This window comes from Heteronotia binoei, chromosome 21 (genome assembly GCF_032191835.1).
Source record: "Heteronotia binoei isolate CCM8104 ecotype False Entrance Well chromosome 21, APGP_CSIRO_Hbin_v1, whole genome shotgun sequence".
Lineage (NCBI taxonomy): Eukaryota > Metazoa > Chordata > Lepidosauria > Squamata > Gekkonidae > Heteronotia > Heteronotia binoei.
Genome location: NC_083243.1, coordinates 194639722 through 194661407, shown reverse-complemented (window position 1 = coordinate 194661407; position 21686 = coordinate 194639722). Strand labels below are relative to the sequence as shown.

The 21686-nt window shown below is 44.6% G+C and overlaps 1 protein-coding gene across 1 annotated transcript in view; it reads right to left on the bottom strand.

Moving 5' to 3' along the window:
• The window catches only part of SCTR (secretin receptor), a 103615-nt gene that overhangs the window by 75922 nt on the left and 6007 nt on the right, over positions 1-21686 (bottom strand). The window contains exon 2 of the mRNA XM_060261815.1: positions 4654-4783. Within this exon, the coding sequence (XP_060117798.1) occupies positions 4654-4783 (130 nt within the window). The remainder of the gene's footprint in view (positions 1-4653; positions 4784-21686) is intronic.

Sequence of the window (21686 nt, the reverse complement as noted above, 5' to 3'; positions counted from 1 at the left end):
AATAAGAAGAGAAGAAGACCCTGAAGGGAGCAGCCAGAAACCAATTAGGTAGGATAGTGAGGGCAGCACTTTCTCACCTGTTAAGTGTTAATCCATGTCTTTTTCCAGATTGCTACGCTTAGGACAACGTCCTGCTTCTTTTTGAAAGTCTCTCTCTCTCTCTTAGCTAGAGGTAGTTAGAACCCTTATCTCTGTCTCTCCTCTTTACTATCAAGTATCATAGAATCATAGTTGGAAGGGGTCATACAGACCATCTAGTCCAACCCCCTGCTCCATGCAGGATCAGCCCAAAGCATCTCTGACAAATAATCATCCAGCCGCATTTTGAAGATTGCCAATGAAGGGGAGCTCACCACATCTGAACTACTCTGGTTCCACCTCTGAACGTAAAAATTTCCCCCCTAATATCCAACCGGTACCTTTCTGCTTATAATTTGAGCCAATTGCTTCGGGTCCTATCCTCAGCTGCCAAATGAAACTGCTCCTTGCCCTCCAGCCTTTCAAATATTTAAATGTTCCCCCTCAATTTCCTCTTCTCCAGACTGAACATTCCCAAGGCTCTCAGCCTTTCCTCAGAGGGTTCTTCCTCCAGGTCCTTGATCATCCTCGTTGCTCTCTTCTGCACCCGCTTTTTTTGAAGCGAGGCCTCCAGAACTGCACACAGTATTCCAGGTGTGGCCTGACCAAGGCAGTATACAGTGGAGCTACGATTTCCTGTGATTTCAATGTGATAGCCCTTTTGATACAACCCAGGATTGAATTTGCCTTTTTTGCCATGGCATCACACTGACTGCTCATATTTAATTTACAGTCCACTAGCACTCCAAGATCTCTTTTGCACACACTACTTCCCAAAAGTGCATTCCCCCATCCAAGTATTTGTGCTTCACATTTTTGTGGCCCAGATGTCAGACTTTGCACTTATCTTCGTTAAATTGCATCCTGTTCGCAGCTGCCCACTTCTCAAGATTATTCAGATCCTGTTGAATTTTAACTCTATCCACCTGGGTGTTTGCTACTCCTCTCAATTTGGTATCATAAGCAAAAGTTGGGGAAGCTTGGGGAGGCTAAGTTGGATAGAAAGTTGGCATAAAATAGTAAATTACATATAATAAAATAGCAGATCCTGCTCATGGCAATCTAGGTGCTGTTGGAGAGCTACAGTTTGTATGGCCTGGCCTTTATATAACACAACCACTTATATTCTTTCCCCTCTAATGCTGCTGGTATTTCCCAGATGCTGGAAGAATACAAAGGGCTTCTTTTATTTACCCTGTGTCATATAATAATATGCTTTGGTTTAGACAGTTTACTCCATGTAATGTACTCGATGACGAGACGTGTTGAAGGCAACATACTTTATTAGCTGGTACATCACAAGAGGGCGGAACGCGGGCCGGGTCCCGCTTTATATACAATACCCGGAACAGCCCTCCGACTGGCCCAGTCCAATCCTGGCCAGTCAAACTTCCCGCCACAGATCTTAATTGGCGGAGTACTTTTGCGCGCTACACCCAGTGCCCAGGGCACTTCCTCTGGTCACCTCTGCCGCGTCGCTGTGCAGTACTTCCGGATTCCATTGCAAGACACAACACTCCAGTTTCCTGCACAACCCAAACATCACAAGAACTGGCTGTATACAAGCCTCCATTAGCTAATCCTGATGGATATTTATCATGCACTTCTAGGATTATTTGTTAAAGAAATCATGATAAATGTGCTGGGAAAGGGAGGACAGCTGACCTTGTAAGCCGACTTCTGTTTCAACACACACACACCCCGCTTAACCATTTCAGATATATTGAATATTCATAACTGAGCGTCTCCGACAGCAAGAGCTGAGTGAGCCCAAACATTAGTGGAGACCAGGCAGCCAACACACACGACCATTAGGGTCAAAGGTTCCCCCAGACCAATGGTTGAATGTTGTAGAGATATAATCTGAATTCAACTCACTGGCCGTTTTCCCACTTACCTTACCCCGGAGCGACGTCCCTCTTCACCGCGCTGCGTCTGCGTGGATTTCGCAGAAACTGCTGCACAGCACCAGGAAGAGCCGCGTAGTCCTACGCGGCTCTTCCTGGTGCTGCGCAGCAGTTTGTGCGAAATCCACGCAGACGCAGCGCGGTGAAGAGGGACGTCGCTCCGGGGTAAGGTAAGTGGGAAAACAGCCACTGATAAACAGGGTGGGCAAGGCGACTGTGTTTTGTTTATATAAGACAGTGTATCAATAAAAAGTCATTAAGCAAGACCAGGAAGCAGCAGATATCACTCCTCAATCAGCCATTGTTCTGAAATCTCCTTTCCAGAAGACAAATGGTTTCCTAACCCTAGGAACATACCGTATATCATCCTCAATAATTTACCTAAAAATATCATAAAGAGAGACATAAAGCAAGCTATGCACCAATACCAGCAGTCTAAACACACCAGATATGATTACTACATGCACTGTTTCTTCTATAATGGAGGGAAAAGGAGACCTTTGGTAGATACGTCACGTTTTTCAAATATTACCAAACGGATGCAAAAACAGAGGCATAATAAAATTAAACTGATTTTAAGTGCTAATGGGAACATCCCCTGAGGACTATTAAATGGGGTTCTGTAACCATTTTAATATGGTAAATATTAATGGAGGGTTTTTAGTGATGTGTAGGATGTTATTGTTAAGAGATGAAAGAAAAATGTAGTCATATTGAAAACAGAGTTAATGCATTCATTTTCCAAAGAGAATCTTCTCTCCCATCTCCCAGACACAAACTGACATACAGCTTCTGAGAGAGAGCAGCATTCATTCTGGTGTGTGTCACATTCCTTCCCTCTAGATGAGGAGATGTCAGAAGGTTCAATGTGATCAAGGGGGCAGGAGAAGTAACGTGTCTCTGGCACCCAACCCATAGGAAGAGCAAGGGCCTTTTTGTCTGAGCACTTCCTATTCCCATTTACCTTGGGGCCATGAGAAGAACTTCACTGTAAGAAGAGCTCTGTAAGCAGTTAAGAGAAAGGGAGTGGGTGCTTCTTCCCCCTGTCTTCCCTGGGCAGAAAGGTCTCCAAAATGCAGTCACATTTGACTAGCACCAAGTAGTAATACCAAGAGCCAGGCCTCGTTTTGGACAGGAGCAGAGCTCTGGACCCTCTAAATTTTATTGTGCTCGTTCTTTCTTACCCCCCCCCCCAAATAATTGCTTCTAGGCTTCATTGTTCAACCCCCCCTGGGAGAATTTTGCTGAACTATAAGCATTGACAACTTTTCTAATATTTCCCCCCACACACAAAAAAAATGGGAAAATAACCAAAATATATAAAGCAGACAGATGGAAATCTTCATCATGCCACTGTGGCCACATAGGAAAAAGTAATTGAAAAAGTATGTTGGGAGTAAACTTTTATTATGACAATTATAATTCCAGAAGCATTTTAAGGTAGATGCTGAGCTAATATAATTTAGTCCACCTTCCGGTGATGTCACGGGGGTGTGGCATACGCAAATGAGTTGTGCTAATGAGTTCTGGCACCTCTCTTTCTACAAAATATAGTGAAGAGCGGAATTGCACAGCTTGGTCCTGCCATCCGACTCCACACATTCAGATGAACATCTGCAAGAAGCCTGATGTACAGACAAATGTATGCACACAGACATTCACCATAGGGTTGCCAAGTCCAATTAAAGAAAAATCTGGGGACTTTGGGGGTGGAGCCAGGAGACTTTAGGGGTGGAGCCAGGAACAAGGATGTGACAAGCATAATTGAACTCCAAGGGAGTTCTGGCCATCACATTTAAAGGGACAGCACACCTTTTTAAATGCCTTTCTTCCATAGGAAATAATGAAGGATAGGGGCACCATCTTTTGGGGCTCATAGAATTGGACCCCCTGGTCCAATCGTTTTGAAACTTGGGGGGTATTTTGGGAAGAGGCACTAGATGCTATACTAAAAGTTTGGTGCCTCTACCTCAAAAATTACCCCCCCCCAAGCCCCCAATACCAACAGATTAATTCCCTATTATTCCCTATGGGAATCATTCTCCATAGGGAATAATAGAGTGCCCAGTAGACATTTCCCTCCCCCCACGCTTTCTAAAGGGGGGGAGGGCCTCCAAACCAGGGAATCCCCTGCCCCCTCCCTCTCTCACACACACAAATACTTACTAGATCTTCTTCCTGTAGAACTTTGCTTGCTGTGAAAACGAAAACAAAAGAAAGGGAGGGGCCGTTCTCCATGGAAACTGTTACTGACCCTTTCTAAAGAAGCCCTTCCTGTTTCCTGTTTCCTGTGCAGCCTTAAAGGGACACACATTTTACAAACGGATCAGGAGCTCTACAACTACATGATGCCTACACGCATGTTCTCCCCGTCCCCCGCTTCCGGATTTTTGGAGAGCGGGGGAGGAGGCTGCAAATTCGGGGGTCCCCCGCCGGGGTGGGGTGGGGTTGGGAAGCCTAATTCACCAGGACCTGAATAGAGCAACCGACATCAGAGTTTTATACTTAAGAGGCCAAAACATAGAATCTCTTTGCATGCCACCCTGAGCTCTGTGGAAGTAAGGTGAGATAAAACTGTGATAATCACAGAAGAGAGAGGGGGAGGACATCTTATTTAAGTGAATAATCTGAGAATAGAAGTGTTTTTCTCACAGAGTTGATATTTTACCTGAACTTCCAAGCCGCTCATTTTCAATTGTCCTATTCTCTTCTTCCTGGGAGAGGATCAATGTGCAGAGTTCTTCTTCCCTTTTCATAATTTTCAGCACTTCACATGATGTAATCATGGCTTCAATCTGCTATTTTTAGAAAGTAACTACTTCATTATTTGCAAATAGCTAAACATACTATCTACAATATAATATCTACATGAAGTTGTCTGTGACGCATTTGATTATAATACATGACTCTTAAAGTGCAGGGTTTTGAAATTTCATTTATATCCTGCCCTACCCCCAAAATGGGCTCAGGACGGTTTATCTATTTGATTTATATCCCGCCCTCCCCGCCAAGGCAGGCTCAGGGCAGCTCACAAATAAAACAACAATAAAAACAAAAACATGAAAACAGTTTCTAAAAACATCTACATATTCTGGTCTCAAGGTTTCAGACAGCGATCTGACTGAAGTAATAAAAATAACGGCTGAGATAGGTGAAGAAAAGTGGTTGTCATATAATCAATTATTAAAAATACAAAGTTGCAAAATAGAACTGAAAACTGCTGAAGAGTTGAATAATAAATATGATTGGTTCCAAATGCAACAAATAAAGAGTTTGGTGGATAATGATATCAAAACTGAAGGAATAAAAAAAGAACAAACAGAAATGAAAAAAGTTCTGCTTGGAGATAATGAAAAATTAATTTCAAAAATTTAAAATGGGCAAGGGGTTAAATACAGAGGCATTGGGCTAAGTCATTAGTCTTAGCAAGGTGTACTGCCTTACGATACTTGAAATAAACTACTGAACCGTTGACCTGAGTTGTTCCTTGAGTCGGGGTCCTGACAGTGATAAGATCTGTGAAAAGCAGTGAACTCACACACTCCCGTTTTTTCTATACTAAAGGGAACCAATTTATACCTGCTGTTCTTAAAGTGTTCAACTATAAAATATGTACCAAACTATTATATGGTGCCCCAATTTGGATTTCCACCCATAATAAAATTTAGTCCAATCTAAATTTCTTAAGAAAAATTTAGGGCTTCAAGCTTGTGTACCTTATGCAACAATATGCCTTGAGACAAACCAGAGACGCTTAGCCACAAAGGCATGGATCTCAACTTGGCTGTATCTTCATTTCAGAAGTGGGCCTAATAGTCTCATTGCACATATGCTGCATGAATCTTTTCTATCTGATTGGCTGACCCACATTGAAGAGAAAATCACATCAATGGGGCTTAACATCGATGATCTGACTCTTTTTTCGGAGAAGCATGCGTTTGTCACGATTAAACAGAGATTAATTGACATGGAGATTCAAGACCTTAAAAGTCTCGCTTCTGAGCGTTGCTCTCCGATGCAATGGGAGATTCATTTTAGTGGTTCACTTACAAAGTATTTTTTCTTGTTTGATTGACCCCCATATTCAAAGGGCGTTTATGTTAGCTTGTTTTAATGTGCTTCCTTCTGCCATGTTATATGGGAGGTTTAAAAAAAATACTATTCTTTGATAGGCTATGTCCCTGTGGGCTGAAGGAAACTGAAGGAACAGACCATGTACTTTTATCCTGTAGATTCTACTGTGATTTACGTGCATCTTATCTGGATCCTGTATTACAATCCCTGAAGGGTAAATCTGATGAAAGAAAGATAGTAAGTGTACTAGCCTCAAATAAGACTGAAACATTGAAGTAGTGGCAAACGTCCTTTACTGTGCTTATACTCTTATAGAGGAGAAGTCTGTTTAGAATGTGTAATTAACCACCTTTTTCCCTGCTTCCTTGATTTGATTTAATACTGTTGTTGTTATACCAATAAAGGTTCTGTGACTGTGAATAGCTCCCTGAGGCACACCACATTCCAGTGAGCGCCGCTTGGAGATCTGCTTGCCAAGCACCACCTTTGTCCCCGACCATAGAGAAAGGAGGAAAACCACTTTAAGGCAACCCCCTGAACTCCAATGCAACTCCATGCAAGGCGGTGGGTCATTAGGTCATAAGCGACAATGTCAAATGCTGCTGATAGATCTAAAAGCAACAACAGCGCTGACCTGCCTCGATCCAGATGCCTTCTGAGGTAATCTGTGAGGTCAACCAAAACCGTCTCCGTCCCATGACCAGGGAGGAAACTGGACTGGAAAGAGGCTTTCTCTACTAATTAGATGTTCATTAAAGGTAAAGGTAGTCTCCTGTGCAAGCATGAGTCGTTACTGACCCATGGGGTGATGTCACGTCATGATGTTTTCTTGGCAGACTTTTATGAGGTGGTTTGCCATTGCCTTCCCATAGATGTTCATTAACTCCTGCTAAATGGAATTATTGGGAGATCAAAGGAGAAGATCATGGAATGATCCAGGCAACTGGAACTGGTTTTAGATCGCTGTTTTAAATTATTGTATAATCTTATATTGTTTTAGATTGTTATTTTATATTACTGTATAACCTAATTGTTTTAAACCCTATATTGTATAACTTATTGAAATGTTGTTAGCCGCCCTGAGCCTGCCTAGGCAGGGAGGGCGGGATATAAATAAAATTTATTATTATTATTATTATTATTATTATTATTATATAAGAGCACTGTGTTTTTAAAAAGGCCCTTGCTCAGTCTAATGTTGCCTCCCATTCTGCCACAAGCTGCCTTCTGTGCTCTCCAGTTTCTCCTGTCACACGTGCCCCAGACACTTGTCGGTTGTGTTCATGTTTTGTACACAATAAGAACATGAAAGAAGCCACGTTGGAGCAGGTCAATGGCCCATCCAGTCCAACATTCTGTGTCACACAGCGGCCAAAAAAACAAAACAAAACCCAACCCAGGTGCCATCAGGAGGTCCATCAGCAAGGCCAAGACACTAGAAGCCCTTCCACTGTTGCCCCCTCCCAAGAACCAAGAATACAGAGCATCACTGCCCCAGACAGAGTTCCAACAATACCAATAGCTACTGATGGACCTCTGCTCCATATGTTTATCCAACCCCCTCTTGAAGCTGTCTATGCTTGTAGCTGTGATCACCTCCTGTTGCAGTGAATTCCATGTGTTAATCACCCTTTGGGTGAAGAAGTACTTCCTTTTATCAGTTCTAACCTGACTGCTCAGTATGATTAACATGTGGAATTCACTGCCACAGGAGGTGGTGGCGGCCACAAGTATAGCCACCTTCAAGAGGGGTTTAGATAAAAATATGGAGCACAGGTCCATCAGTGGCTATTAGCCACAGTGTGTGTGTATATACAAATTTTTTTTGCCACTGTGTGACACAGAGTGTTGGACTGGATGGGCCATTGGCCTGATCCGACATGGCTTCTCTTATGTTCTTAATTTCATTGAGTGCCATGAGTTCTTGTATTCTGAGAAAGGGAGAAAAGTATTTCTTTCTCTACCTTCTCTATCCCATGCATAATCTTGTAAACCTCTATCATGCCACCCCTCAGTTGTCGTTTCTCCTAGCGAAGAGCCCCAAGTGCTTTAACCTTTCTTCATAGGGAAAGTGTACCAACCCTTTAGTTGCCCTTGTCTGCACTTTTTCCAGAGCTATCTTTTTTGAGGTGTGGTGACCAGAACTGCACACAGTACTCCAAATGAGGCCTCACCATCAATTTATACAGGGGCATTATGATACTGGCTGATTTGTTTTCAATTCCCTTCTAAAATGTACAGGGAGATAGTGAATTCAGCTCTTTATTCAGTGATTCAGCATAGAAAAGGTAAAAATGGAACTGGCTTGCAGGGCTGACAGCCCTGCTTATATGCATGCAAATAACCCCACCCAAAAACCCATTACAAACAACTATAGGCTAGCAGCTGGCCCAATGATCCCTGATAGACCTCCTTCCTGCATCCAGGAGGCTCTTGTTCTGGGGTCTCAAGCTCAGCCAAGTCTCTGCTGGCCCTGAGGCCAAACTCCTGTCCCAATACACAACACCTTCCTAATAATTCCCAGCATAGCATTGGCCTTTCTAATTGCAGTCGCACATTGCCTCAACATTTTCACTGACTTATCTACCACAACGATAGTTCAGTGCTGTCTGCCTGTGCCTGTTTTATATAGGAAGTTATCTAAGCTCTGGTACTGGCTGTCAAGGATGGTAGTTTATATTACATTTGGTTTTCTGGAAAAATATCCAGAGGGATAATGTAAGAGATGCAGTGTGACCCGGTGCTCTTCAGAGGGCTGCTGAGGCCAGCGCTGTTGGGGGGAGGTGGGGGGGAATGTGTGTGTGAATGCGTTGGGGGGTGGAGGGTGAAGGGAGGAGAGGGGAGGAGTTGAAAGAAGAACAGTGGGGGGGGGGCCAAGTAGTAAATCTTGCCTAGGATGCCAAACAGTCCTGTACAGAAAGGAAAAAGGCTTACCTATCATAATTATATATATCAAAGATGATTACATATAACAAAGTATAAAAGACAAAAAATATTTTCCCCCAATGTTCCTCTCATTACATTGACTATTTTTAGGACTTTGTCTATAACATACAATGATATTTACTTCTCATGGGGTACAGTTATATCCATCATTTTACACTTCAAACTTCGTAACTAGTCTATTTTGTAGCTACATTATTAGTTTTTCTCATTGCTACATACTCAGTATTACATTTTATTTTTATTTTTTTGGCTGAAAGATTGTATAAGAGAACTGAAGGCCCAAATCCTTTTGCAAAGGAAAGGAGGTAGGGAGAGATGGAGGGGAAAGGAGTAGGCTTCCCAATCCCCAGGTCCCAGCGGGGGATCCCCCGGTTTTACAGACTTCCCCCCTCCCCCAGCCAGCTGGCCAGCGGGGGAAGCCCCGCCCCCACAACCATCATGCACCTCCATAAACCATTCCCATAGGGAATGATGGGGAATTGATCCGCAGTTATCAGGGGCTCTGGGCGGGCTGTTTTTTGAGATAGAGACACCAAATTTTCAGTATAGCATCTAGTGCTTCTCCCCAAAATACCTCCCAAGTTTCAAAAAGATTGGACCAGGGGGCCTAATTGTAGGAACCCCAAAAGAAGGTGCCCCTATCCTTCATTATTTCCTATGGAAGGAAGGCATTTAAAAAGATGTGTAGTCCCTTTAAATGTGATGGCCAGAACTCCCTTGAAGTTCAATTATGCTTTTCACAGCCTTGCTTTTAGCTCCGCCCCCAATGTCTCCTGGCTCCACCCCCAAAGTCTCCTGGCTCCACCCCCAAAGTCCCCAGATATTTCTTGAATTGGACTTGGCAACCCTAGAAAGGAGTAGAAAACGAAGATCAGTTACAAGGAAATATTTCTTTGGTGTTCTTGCTTCCCCACCCCCAAATATGCTGTCAGTGTTTTCATCTCTTCTGCATACTCACTATTACTTTTAACAAGTAATAAATATCTCAGATTGTTAATGTTCTTTCCACCAATTTTCACTCTACCTTCATCTAAATCGAATCATTTTTTTCTTATATGTTTTGCATTAAGATTAAAGAGATAGGGAAACAAAATACATTCTTGTCTGACACCTTTGCCAATTTGAAACCGCTATGTTTCTCCACATTGAGGGGGTGGAGCTTAGTCCCACCTTCAAAATGGCAGTGCTCAGCTCTGGAATCCTCCCCTTTTTAAAAAAAAAAACCTAAGCAAAATTCAGCTGAACTGGTGAGGGGATTTTTTTTGGCAAGATTATCATTAGGTTGCCATGTCTGTGTGGATCAGGAAACAGGTTGGGAAGGCTGGTGCCAACTGCAAGAGACTCAGGGATAGGGCATGTGAATACCATTCCCATGCACTTCAGTTCTGCTTGTCATTGCTGGTATAGCAGTGATGGTTTTCCTGCCCCATGTAAAATCAGCCAAAGTGCATCTATTCATCTCCATGACAATTTCTAAATCAAACAAATAAGGAACAATTCTTTGAATAAAGGAACAACTGGCAAGCCGAAAAGCAACCCTAGGTGAGTCTTGCTTCTGGCAGAGGAGAGGACCATTCACTCCATTCTGGCTGGCAGACAGCAGAAGACATCTCCCTCATTTGGCTTTTAGATGTTCTGTCAGAAAGTATGGAGGCTGAAGCCTGCCTTGATAATCCCCTTTCAACACCCTATGCATCTTTAAGGGGGACGGCCTAACATTTTGAGAATCACCAGTTTAGCTGCCTACATTTTATAACAAACCAGAAGTATTAAAATCTATGACATATGGCAAACCTGTTTATTTCAAAACTAGATGTTTTTCCATTTTAAAAAGCTAAAGGTAAAGCCCTAATCTCATCTTGTTAGGTGTGAAAGTGTCCGAAAACATAAACATTACATAGGGCAGCCAGACCACAAGTCCAGCCCGGGAATTCCCCAGCCTTTAGGGCTCCGACCCAGCCAGCCCCTAGATTGTCAGGAGCAGCACCCAAGCAGCTATCTAGTAACATTTTACAAACGTAGATCAATAAAAGCTATTTTGAAAGGATGCTCTGCTGCACAGTATCACCAAACAGGAAGACTGAGCACAGATACAGTCATATAAGAACATAACATTCCTTTGCTCCAGCGCCAGGATAGCATTTGCCGCCATCACTGCTGCATCAGCACTGGGGGAAAGCATCAGTGGAAAATAGATGGTGATCATAGCTCAAGGGCAAATAGCGTGGAATGCATACTTGCACATTCTCAGGTTCTCAGGTATTAGAGCTAGGGCAGGCATGGCAAAACTGATACCAAACTGTTGGAAGAGAAGGACTAAATGACAAGAGAGTCAGATAGACAAGCAAAAACTGTGAGCATCCTTTCTGTTTACTCTTCTGCCTCAGTCCCTTTGATGTGTGGACTGATACTGTCAGGGAATTGTTTCCTTCCTTCTGTTCTCACCTCTCTCTCACACACACACACACACACAGGGAGAGAGAGAGAGAGAGAGAGAAGGAGCACATTGCTCACTAAAGCCCCTGGACACAGCGGTATTCCACCTGAATTTCTAAAAGAAAATAAGGAGTGGTGAGCCTCTTTTTTGGCTTCCCTCTTTACACACATTGATGATTCAAGCTGTATTCCAAAGTCATGGGGAATGGCTACCGTAGTTCCATTATATTAAAAAAGCAAAAGGGAGGATCTAACAAATTACAGGCCGATAAGTTGCTTAATGTTATAAGTAAGGTAAATGCAAAACATCTCCTGGACAAACTTCTGGATTGGTTTGAACAAGAGAACTTTTTAGTGGCAGAACAGGCAGGTTTAGGCCAGGGAGATCTACTGTGGCGGAACCGGCCCGATTCTGGTTTCAGACCCGGTCCCGTCAGCTCCCTATTGAGTCGCCAACTCCTGGAGGGAGCTATTTCTCCTCCTGCCCCTTGGTCTCGCTGCCACCACCTGCTCAGTCCCGGGGTTCAGATTGAGAGGAACAGGACTCCGAATCCCCCTCTCCAGCTGTGAGGCTAGGCCTCAAGGTCCTCTGCCACCCTGCACTTGGGTTTCACAGAGACCTCAGCGCTTCTTTGGGGCACCCCTGGAGGATTGGCACCTTATCCAACTGCATGCCTTCCCCCTTCCCCGGGGCCCCCTTCTTAACACAGCGTGGTCTAAAGCGGTCTGGGGATCTAGGTGGTACAGAGATGAACTGCCAGCATTTAAAACAGAAAAAAACATTTATTTAAAAGAGAAAAATATAGGAAAAGAAAAACACAAAACAAAAACAGTTGCATTTAAAAAGTTAGCACCGCACAGCACAGCACAGCAAACAGCATAACAAAGGAAAGTTGTTTATAAACGCTTTCTACTGTCCCTGGTCTAGACTTGTCCTGTCTTGAGAATTACTTACGTTGCCTTGCTGCCTGGAGCCTCCCAGGCAGGAGCTCACAGCCAAGCAGCCTCCCTTCCCGAGCGCCTGCTGCAAACTGCGAAACTCTTCCTGCCTAGCACATGGCAAGAACAACAGCACTTCCTGCTTCTCTAGGAGACTTTCCCCCTAGCGTTGTTGGTTTGGCTCTGGAAGGGAGGGGGGGAGTGAGGGGAAGGCTACAAAGCCTGCTGAATGGATTTACTGATCCCTGCCTTTTTGGATGAAGCACCAACACTCTCAGATGGCGTTTCTCCACACGTCCCCCTCCTTAAATTCTGAGCCGGAGGGGTTGCCTCCTACAGAGGTGACCCCGTAGCAGAATCCAAACAAACAAGGAGAAACCCATTAACCAAAATATTACACAAACCTTCAGGTATTTCTCCAATAATACACAAAGTCCAGCACCCTAGGTGCCCATGTCCTTTCTGGACAAAATGTTGCATGGCTGCATGCAGCAGAAATGTCCAGTCTTTAAGATGTACTCCTCCATCTCCCAGGACCACCTCTGGAGTTTGGTGCTCTCCCTTCGTTGCTGCTGTTGCTGGGGTGAGTGGTCCATCAAAGGAGGAAATTCCTGGCCCCACATATGGGGTTGGAAACTGCCCAGTTCCCACACAGTTGCTTCTTCTTTATCCCTCATTGGTGGAATGTTCCCTCTGTCCACTCTGTCCTCCCAGAAAACTACCTCTGGTGCTGCAAACAATTGCTGTCCCAGCTTCTTTTTGTCTCCTTCCTTCCTACCTATATGCAACACCATGGGCCTCGCAGAGACTGGCTGTGGTACATTCACCTGCACCACTTTAACTGCCTTTCCCATTTTCTCCATAGCCACCACATAAGTAGCCTCGTCTAGGTCATCCACAACCACATGGGGTCCCACCCATTCCACTTTCCGTTCACCAGTATGAAGTGGCAGGGAAACCATCACCCTATCCCCTGTCTCAGCTTCTGAGAACTCCACTTTCTGGTCCCTTGCCAACTCACACAGTGGTTCCAGCCTAGGGTCACTTTGAACCTCAGACAGGAACATTTCTGGCTCCCCCAGACTTCCTATCATCTGTTCCTTCAAGCCACCCCTAGTCCCACTGTTTCCAGAACACTCAGCCAAAGTTTGATCTGGGTTCTCCGCCCCCTCAGTTGGTTTTTCAGTGTCAGCCAACTGAGCTCCTTCCTGCCTGGAAGACTCCACCGCATCCTGCTGCCCTTGCGGAAATTGGCACCCCTCTTCCCATTGGGCACACCCTCCTGCAGGGCTTGAGACAGGCTGGTCCTCCCCCTCCCAGGTTAGTGGTGAGGTGGCTTCCCTAAAGTTGCCTTCCTCCCCCCACCTTCCCCTGAGGGTTTGGCTTGGGTTCTCAGTCCCCTCGGTTGGTTTTTCAGTACTACCCAACTGACCCCCTTCCTGCCTGGAAGGTTCCACAGCTTCCCAGGATTCCTGTCTGCCCTGCTTCAAGACGACCTGTTTTGAGAGCGTCTCGGACGATCCCACTCCCTGATCCACAGCTACTTGGTGAACCGGTTCCAACCTAAGGCCGCTCCGGACCCCCTTCTGGAACCGCTCCCGTCCCCCCAAGCCTTCAGCTATGTGCTCCTCTGAGCCCACATTAGCCTTGCTGCTCTCAGAACCTCCTGTGAAATCTCCACTCTCCACCTTGGTCTCTTCAGCATGCACATCCTTTATGCTAGACAGGTTCCTTTCCTTGCTAGGAACATCGACAGCCTCTTGCTGCACTTGGGGAAAGCTACACCCCTCTTCCCCTTGGGAACACCCTACTCCAGGGCTTGAGATAGGCTGGTCCTCCCCCTCCCGGGTGACTGCCCTCTCTTCATCCTCAGTAACCTGGGCTACCTCCCCCTCCCTGGTTGGTGGTGAGGTGGCTTCCTTAAAGTTGCCTTCCTCCTCCCACTTTCCCCTGGGGGTTTGGCTGCGGGGTACAGCCTTGATAGAGTACTGGCCAACCACCAAATCCCGGCCCAATAACATTGGAACTGTTTGTTCCTTCATTACCCCACATTCAGAATAGGATTTACCTTCTTGTGGAGCCAAACCCCTGAACTGCTTTCGGGAGTGGTCTGGCCCCAGTTTAAACCTTTTAAATACAGTGGCTTTATAGGCCGCAAAAGTTATCCCCCCATCTTCCATAGGCATGCTGTAATAGATGGCTGAAAGCTCTCCAGTCAGGTTGCTACAGAGGTAAGACATATAGTCCTCCTCTGCAATCCCCCACTGTTTGGCTGCCCTCTCAAAGTTGGAGAGGTATGTGGAGGGGTCTTCTCCCTCTTGGTACACTGCAAAGTCCTTGGGGGTGACTTGGATCTCTTTGCTTAGTTCAGCTTCCAGACGTAGCACCTCAAGCTCATGGCGGCGTTGCTCTTCCTGTTCCCGTCTGCGGATCTCTGCTTCTTCCTGTCTGCGGATCGCATCCCTCTCTGCTTGTCGTTCCTCTCTCTCTCTTTCCTCCCGTCTGCGGACTGCATCCCTCTCTGCTTGTCGTTCCTCTCTCTCTCTTTCCTCCCGTCTGCGGACTGCATCCCTCTCTGCTTGTCGTTCCTCTCTCTCTCGTTCCGCCTCGATACGCATTCTTGCCAGTTCCAACTGTAGCCGCAAGGTTGCTTCTGACTGGGTGGGGCCCACTTTTGCAGGTGCCCCTGCATGCTCAAGATGCTCCAACAGGAGGACTTGCATATCTACTACAGTCAGGTTGTCACACTCCAGCTCTTGCTTTGCGCACTCTTCCTGGAGCTGTGGCTTTGTCATCTTCAGGATTTCCAGTTTCTTAGCACGCTCCATCCTAACTAGCTAAACTTTCCCTACTCCAGTTGACCCGAAAAGAAAACAAAACCGCTGTTGCTTCCTCTGGGTGCTTGCACGTATCAAAAAGCAAAAATGCCTGGCCAATCAAGTTCTCTGTTTGTTCTTATCCCACCGCTGCCGCCAAGTGTGACGGAACCGGCCCGATTCTGCCTCAGACCCGGTCCCGTCAGCTCCCTATTGAGTCGCCAACTCCTGGAGGGAGCTATTTCTCCTCCTGCCCCTTGGGCTCGCTGCCACCACCTGCTCAGTCCCGGGGTTCAGATTGAGAGGAACAGGACTCCCAATCCCCCTTTCCAGCTGTGAGGCTAGGCCTCAAGGTCCTCTGCCACCCTGCACTTGGGTTTCACAGAGACCTCAGCGCTTCTTTGGGGCACCCCTGGAGGATTGGCACCTTATCCAACTGCATGCCTTCCCCCTTCCCCGGGGCCCCCTTCTTAACACAGCGTGGTCTAAAGCGGTCTGGGGATCTAGGTGGTACAGAGATGAACTGCCAGCATTTAAAACAGAAAAAAACATTTATTTAAAAGAGAAAAATATAGGAAAAGAAAAACACAAAACAAAAACAGTTGCATTTAAAAAGTTAGCACCGCACAGCACAGCAAACAGCATAACAAAGGAAAGTTGTTTATAAACGCTTTCTACTGTCCCTGGTCTAGACTTGTCCTGTCTTGAGAATTACTTACGTTGCCTTGCTGCCTGGAGCCTCCCAGGCAGGAGCTCACAGCCAAGCAGCCTCCCTTCCCGAGCGCCTGCTGCAAACTGCGAAACTCTTCCTGCCTAGCACATGGCAAGAACAACAGCACTTCCTGCTTCTCTAGGAGACTTTCCCCCTAGCGTTGTTGGTTTGGCTCTGGAAGGGAGGGGGGGAGTGAGGGGAAGGCTACAAAGCCTGCTGAATGGATTTACTGATCCCTGCCTTTTTGGATGAAGCACCAACACTCTCAGATGGCGTTTCTCCACATCTACAATAGACCAATGCCTGATTATCCAACATCTTATTGAGAATGCTCTTCTAAGGGAATAACTTCACTCTATGCGGCTTTTGTTGACTTCAAATCTTCATTTGACTCTGTATCTGGAATATGACTCCAGGACAAACTAACAAATCCATCCATTAATAGAAGACTCCTATACCATATTCAGGCCTTACACAAACAAACAAACCTACCTGAAGGTCAGATGAAGCAGACAAGGACATCTTACTGAACCCACCCAAAACTACAGAGGTATCAGGCAAACTGCTTCCTAGCATCGGCATTATCTTTTATATAAATAAACTATCTAGCTGGTTTAATACCTCTGAATTCCATCCTCCTAGACTTGCCAATAGGATGGTACCAATGTTATTATATGTGGATGTCATTGTGTTATTCTCCAGATCCCCTGTAGGATTGAGGAGGGCCCTTGGGAAACTCTCCTCATACTGTGAGATTGAGTTCCTTACAATCAACCATCAGAAAACCAAGATCATTGCTTTTGGGCATAGACCGAAGAATTGGTCCTGGTTGATCAACAGCAACTTAATAACTTCAAATATCTTGGGGTATTACAGGCCTCAGGCTCTAGGAGTCAACATAGGGACCAAGGAGAAAGCTCTGCAAATGATATAGCAAAATTTCATCATTCTCAAGGGGGATCATATGTTCCCACAACTCTTAAACAAACTGAGAGTCACTTTAGTGTAGTGATTAAGAGCACAGACTCTAATCTGGGAGACCCGGATTTGATTCCTCACTCCTCCGCATGCATCTGCTGAAGTGACTTTGAGTCAGCCACAAGTTCTCGCAGAGCTGTTCCTCTCAATAGGAAGAGCTCTCTCAACTCCACCTATCTCACCGGGTGTCTGTTGTGGAGAGGGGAAGGGAAAGGAAATTATAAGCTGCTCTGAGACTCCAAGTGAAGGGCATGATATAAATTCAATCTCTTCTTCTTCTAGAGCCAGTTTGGTGTGGTGGTTAAGTGTGTGGACTCTTATCTGGGAGAACCGGGTTTGATTCCCCACTCCTCCACTTGCACCTGCTGGAATGGCCTTGGGTTAGCCATAGTTATCGCCAGAGTTCTCCTTAAAAGGGCAGCTGCTGTGAGAGCCCTCTCAGTCCTACCTAACAGGGTGTTTGTTGTGGGGGAGGAAGATAAAGGAGATTATGAGCCACTGTGAGACTCTGATTCAGGGTAGAGGGCGGAATATAAATCCAATGCCTTTTTCTTCTTCATCATCCATATAAAGCCAAGATGTTAGGTCTAGGGATGGGCACAGAATGCAAAAATGGTCATTCATTTCATTTTGTGGTTCATTGGGTTGCCCGAATTGATGGTTTGATTCATTTTATGTTTTTTCAATTTCCTGAATAATTTGTGGTTTGTTGGTTTGATCTGTTTAGGAAGACATAGAATGACCTCCGAGGGCTAGGGATGTCAAACTCTTCAGCAGACCCTCCTCTACCTGCCTTCCAAATTTGGTGCAAACTGGATTTTGGAGGCTGAGCTACAGACCCCCAAAGCAGGTGCCCGAATCAACTGCTCTACTAGGAGCTGAGGAAAGAAAGGGAAGCTGTCCTATAGCTTCCTGTCAATTTCACCCCCAGGAAGCTTGGAAACAGAGTAGATGCTGCAGTTCCGCTCTCCTAGCTTCTGACAAGCAGCACAGGGGTCAGGTGTCAAGAGCCTTGCCATGATATATTGCTTTAAGATATGAATGAGAATCCTGAACATGATGTGAAATCTAGTATTGTTCCTGTTGCTTTGCTCACTTTGCTTCCCCCACGCTCTGCCGACTGTTATCTGTGTAACATATTATAGAATACACTCTGCCAGCTTGAGGCACCACCTCAAGGTCATCGCAAAAGCCAGTTTGATAACCACCTGCATTCCCAGGGCACTGGGAGGGCGAGGCCCAATCTCCCAACAAAGATCCCTGCCAAGCTTTCCCGCTTTTTATTGAAAATGCAATGGTTTTGAGGTACCTATATATTGGAACTGTTTTGCATAGAGCTTCAGTCTTGGCAAAACCCTGTTTTGCCTTCAGGTCAAAACAGTAATAAACTTAACCCTTTCATATGACTGGCGTGAGTTACTGAACTGCCAGGGTCTTGACACCAGGGAGAGTGGAGCTACAGCATCTAATCAGTTTCACTGGAAAGTGATGAGAAGCACAGGGGTCAGGAAGAGCGGAGCTGCAGCATCTAGTCAATTTCATTGGAAACTGACAAGAAGCTCAGGGGGCGGGGGAGAGTGGAGATGCTGCTTTTAGTCAGTTTCACTGGAAACTGATTAGAAGTGCACATGCCGGTGCCAGGCTGTCTGGAAAAATGAAGCAAACATAAACCAAACAACATACAAAAAAAAAAGCCAGTTCATGTTTGTGTTTAGATGCCGTGGGATCAACCAAACCAGTTTGGAACGAACCATGAACTAGCCATTTTTAGCATGAACCATGATTTGTGCTTTCGTTCGTACCCATTCCTAGTTAGCTCAATGGTTATATGGTTCATTTATGGGGTTGCCCGGCTCATATTTTGTACCCGAAGAAAGAGTTCAATCTAAGTTCTTATGAACTGTTTTACAAGTCCCAAGATGTGTGTCAAATGCCAGCGTAAGACTGGAGACAGGTTGTCTAGAAGTTAAAGCCTGGGTCTGTATTCGAACTATTTATATGTGGCTAAAGGGACGTCTTAACCCACAAGATTTACTTCCTCTGATAAACTGTGACCATTTCCAATCAAACTGGTATAAGTCTGTTCGAGTTATCTGCTGATAATTGGTTCTCCCCCACACACAGGTGCTCTTGACCTGTGAAATAGATCAGGTAAAAAAATTAGTTAAGCGGATAATTGATACAGAACACCAATCTGATCTCTCTAGCTTACAAAACACTATGATGAGGGCAAGCATCAAAAACACAGTGGAACCAGCAACTATTTAACATCTTTGGAAGCAAAAGGGTTTAGAAGAACCTTCGCTCTGGCAAGGTGCTCGGCCCTCCCTTCTGCCGTACTTGAAGGGAAATATAAGAACATTTCTTTCATAGAAATGCTCTGTACCTGCCTGTTAAGGGAGGCTGAGACTACAGAGCACATGTTTTTCATATGTCCGTATGATAAGTAAGAAGATCATCACCCCATTGATTGAAAAAAAATTGGGCCTTCTAGAAAAAGCTAAACTTGTGTCTTCTATCTGACAGATACCCCAAGATTACCAACCAAGTAGCCGGAATACTCAGGTTATGGAAACTGCATGGTTAGATATTAGAAGATTATGGTAACTAGATATCGGATGGAATTTTAAAGTTTTAATAATGTTTTTTAAGTATTTTAAAATCTTGGAATCTTCTATATTTGTATTTTCCTTCTGTATGACAGGTCTAAGGACTGCTATATTAATAAACAAACAAAGCACATTGCTGTCTATCTTTGGCACCGTGGGATGTAGGACATGTATCTCTGCATCTGCATCCATTATAGCTAATTTAATCAGATTCTGTTTCTATTTCTCTCATCTATCCAATCTAGAATGGAGTTCAATAAATAAAGAACTCTTTAACCTTCCTGAGCATTCAATGGGTGACCTCAAAGTAGCTGTTTTACTGCAAAGGAACTTCAAGAACAGAATGGAGAGAGAAACTACTGAATTACAAATTATCATGAAACTTGGAACAAACACCTCCCCAGGACTGAACAGGGATATTGGGTTTTTATCTCATTACATATATTAAACCAGTTCTCACTGAGTATAGCTGTGCATCCATAGTGTTCCAATGTATTTCTCTTTTAGAACAGTGTATCAGAATAATGTTTTTTTGTGTTGACATGCTCAAATGGGGGATGTGGGCTGTTTGTCTCATTACATATACTAACTCACCTTCCACTATACTTTAATGCACCCTGTTTTTCTAAGGGCTAACATATTATTTCTCTTTTAGAACAGTGTATCAGAATTTTGGGAGAGGGTTGGTTTTTTTTGTATTGACAAACTCAATTGGGGGATATTGACTGTTTGTCTTATTGCATATACCAACCCATCCTCCACTGTATTTTAATGTCTTCCTTTTTTTCTAATGGCAAACTATAATGGGTGTTATAATCTCTAGAGTAACCATGCCCTCTATTTAAACAACAAAGCCAGAATGTTACCTAGATTTACGGCACCCCTACGACAGCAGTCTGCTTTTTATCACCCTCTAGTGTTTTTTCAGCCCTGTTTTGTCCTACACTAACAAACACAGATCTCTATCTGTGATTCTTTTAATCTGCTAAAAACATTCCCATGATTCCACACTGCCCATTTATATTAAGAATTGCTGCTTCCATTCCCACTTGTCTGATGAAGTCTGCTTAAGAGCATATGAAAGCTTACGTTCTGAATAAAACTTAGTTGGTCTTAAAGGTGCACTTGTCTACTGTTTTGTTCTAAAGAGCTCTTTATTAGTTTTTAAACTGACAAGTCGCTCTGTGTAACTTTGCAACTTTGCTAGCACATACAGAACAAAGAAGCTGCTGCTATGTGTAGCCTTTTGTGCACTCTGCTAAATGAGATAGAGATTACTGGCTTACTATACCAGTGAATCTAATACAAACAACACAGGTAATACTGGACTTAATGGGCCAATGCTTTTATTCAATGTAAGGCAGCTCCTTCTAGTTTATCATCACCTTACATGCAAGGAGCTTTTTCCAGGTCAGGAGGAAGCAGAACATTCATGTGCAGCCCAAAAGCCTAGTGCCTGGGGGAGTATCTCCACACACAGAGTTCTGGGGTCTAGTTGCCCCAGCAAAAGTTGGAGAAGTTATGCTAGGCAACTGGATATTTATGGTATATTATACTAGGTTAAAGTCCTGGTTCAAATATCACCTCGGTCACAAACTCACTCTAGGGGCTTCCTGCTGCGCTAGCATGAAGGCAAACATTCAGTTTCTTGCAGTTTGGTACAGCCCTCTGCTGCCCAGGAAGCCTCAGATCAATTTGGACATTTTTTCCTCTATACATTCTGTGTTTTACCTGGATTTTGTACATAGTTACTTTGCTATTTTAAAGGAGTGTCCATAGTTATACTGCTATCACAGCCTGGTCGTAATAGTAGAAACCTGTTCTAGGGATTACGAGGCTGTTCTAGGGATTACTTAGGGTCTATATGCCATTTATGAGTCCACCCATGTCTGCACCATGTCCTGTCAAACAGACATGCCATGGGAGTTCCCTGCTGAAAGTTAATCCTCAGATGTGTGAGAGCCCAAGTTATATCAGGACTATGGCACACGGAGAGAGGGAACTCTTTCCCTATACCCCCTTTTCTGGATCCGAAATAACCTCGGGTACTGATGGGTTATACATGTCCAACCTGACATGGAATTTTTAACTGTGGTGTATGAAGACCAGGATGATTCACGTTCAGATCCCCAAATGGCCATAAAGCTCACTAGGAAACTTTGCGCTAAAAGAAAACTGCAGAGACATTTCT